This window comes from Bos indicus, chromosome 5 (genome assembly GCF_029378745.1).
Source record: "Bos indicus isolate NIAB-ARS_2022 breed Sahiwal x Tharparkar chromosome 5, NIAB-ARS_B.indTharparkar_mat_pri_1.0, whole genome shotgun sequence".
In the NCBI taxonomy this organism is placed as follows: Eukaryota; Metazoa; Chordata; class Mammalia; order Artiodactyla; family Bovidae; genus Bos; species Bos indicus.
Window position 1 is genome coordinate 57994483 of NC_091764.1, and position 1986 is coordinate 57996468.

Here is a 1986-nt window from a genome sequence, read left to right on the forward strand (position 1 = left end):
CTTTGCTGCTGTGCAGGCTTTTCACTAACAAGTGGGGGCTATTCTTCGTTGTGGTGCACAGGCTTCTCATTGCCTTGACTTCCTTTGTTGCAGAGCACAGGCTCTAGGGTATAGGCTTCAGTAGTTGCAATTTGTAGGCTCAGTAGTTGTAGCTCCCGGGCTCTAGTGCACAGGCTCAATAGTTGTGGCACACAGGCTTAGTTGCTCCACGACATGTGGGATCTTCCCAGACCAGGGATCTAACCTGTCTCTCCTGCATTGGCAGGCAGATTCTTTACCACTTGAGCCACCAGGAAAGGCCAACTTATTCTTCTTGATAGTGGATGCTAGATCAGGAAGGAATCCTAAGATAAATAATTTTGCTCCCAAAGAGCTGTAAAACTAGAGGAATGAATAGAAAAAAATCCATCTCATATTTTTGTTACTGTCTTTTTATTGTTCAGCTATCAGGATGGTGAGGGGTTGTATAGATTCTGGAAATCTATATTCATTCCTACTTATGAAAGTAAGCCATAAGGAATGAAGGCCTATTTGAATTAAGGCCATAACACTTTTTTCAGGCCATGGTTCTCAGAGAAATAGAAAAGAAATTTCAGTAATTAATCAGACTGTACCTTTAGTTCTGCTCTGTAGATCTGAATTAGAACACATAGTAAAAGATGAAATACTTATGTATATATATTTTTACTTTATAAAATATTTTTAGTCACCTAATTTTTGGAAAGAAATGCCATTTTTTTAATAGAGTCCCTGAAGGCTTGTTTGACTTGCTTATTCCGTAGAGTATAAATGAAAGGGTTCATCAAAGGAATAATGGAAGTGTTGAGAAGGGACACCACCTTATTAATGGTCACACCTTCCTTTGCTGGTTTGATATAGATAAAGATGCAACTCCCATAAGTGATGGAAACTACAATCATATGGGAAGAACAGGTAGAGAAAGCCTTTTTTCTTTGCTGAGCTGAAGGGAGTCTTAAAATAGTCTTGATGATGTATGTGTAAGACACAATTACACAGACTAGTGTGAGTATGAGGGTCAGCACCGCCATGATTAAAACAAGTTGCTCTATAAATTGAGTGTCTGAGCACACAATCTTTAGAAGAGGAGATGCATCACAGCCAAAATGGTCAATGAGATTGGAGTTACAGAAATCTAGCTGAACTCCCAGGCTAAGTGGTGGGAGTATGACAATTAACCCAATCAGCCAAGAGCAAAGGACCAGAATGGTGCAGACCTTTTCACTCATGATGGTGCTGTAGTGCAGGGGCTTGCAGATGGCCACGTAGCGGTCATAGGACATGGCAGTTAGAAGAAAAAATTCTGTTGCCCCAATGAGGATGACAAAAAATAACTGGATGGCACAAGCATTATAGGTCACTCGTTTGTCTCCAGTGGTCATGCTGTACAGGAATCGAGGAACACAGACAGTTGTAAAGATTATTTCTAAGATGGAGAAATTACGAAGGAAAAAGTACATGGGTGTTTTAAGGCGAGAGCTCACCAGAGTGATGAGGATAATGACTAGATTTCCAGCAACAGTGGAAGTGTAGGTGAGAAACAGAAACACTGAAAGAAAAACCTGTAGTCTTGGGTCGTCTGTTAATCCTAGTAGGATGAATGTTGTTATTGCAGAATGATTTTTCATCACTATCTTCAGATACATAAGAAGTCTGTATTAATAGATTATAAGTGTTTAATCTGAGGAATAGAATATAAAAATAAATTTCAACAAGCTATGTAGAATAAAGTAGTGAATCAGGAAGCAGCAGCTGCTGCTGCTAAGTTGCTTCAGTCGTGTCTGACTCTGTGCGACCCCATAGACGGCAGCCCACCAGGCTCCCCCGTCCCTGGGATTCTCCAGGCAAGAACACTGGAGTGGGTTGCCATTTCCTTCTCCAATGCATGAAAGTGAAAAGTGAAAGTGAAGTCGCTCAGTCGTGTCTGACTCTTAGCGATCCCATAGACTGCAGCCCACCAGGCTCCTC

The 1986-nt window shown here is 41.1% G+C and overlaps 1 protein-coding gene across 1 annotated transcript; it reads right to left on the reverse strand.

Moving 5' to 3' along the window:
* Positions 1–710: 710 nt before the first annotated feature.
* Positions 711–1646, reverse strand: LOC109558734 (olfactory receptor 6C2-like). Its single transcript, XM_019960065.2, has one exon. The coding sequence runs from the start codon at positions 1644–1646 to the stop codon at positions 711–713; it is 936 nt and encodes a 311-aa protein (XP_019815624.2).
* Between the last annotated feature and the right edge of the window lie 340 nt (positions 1647–1986).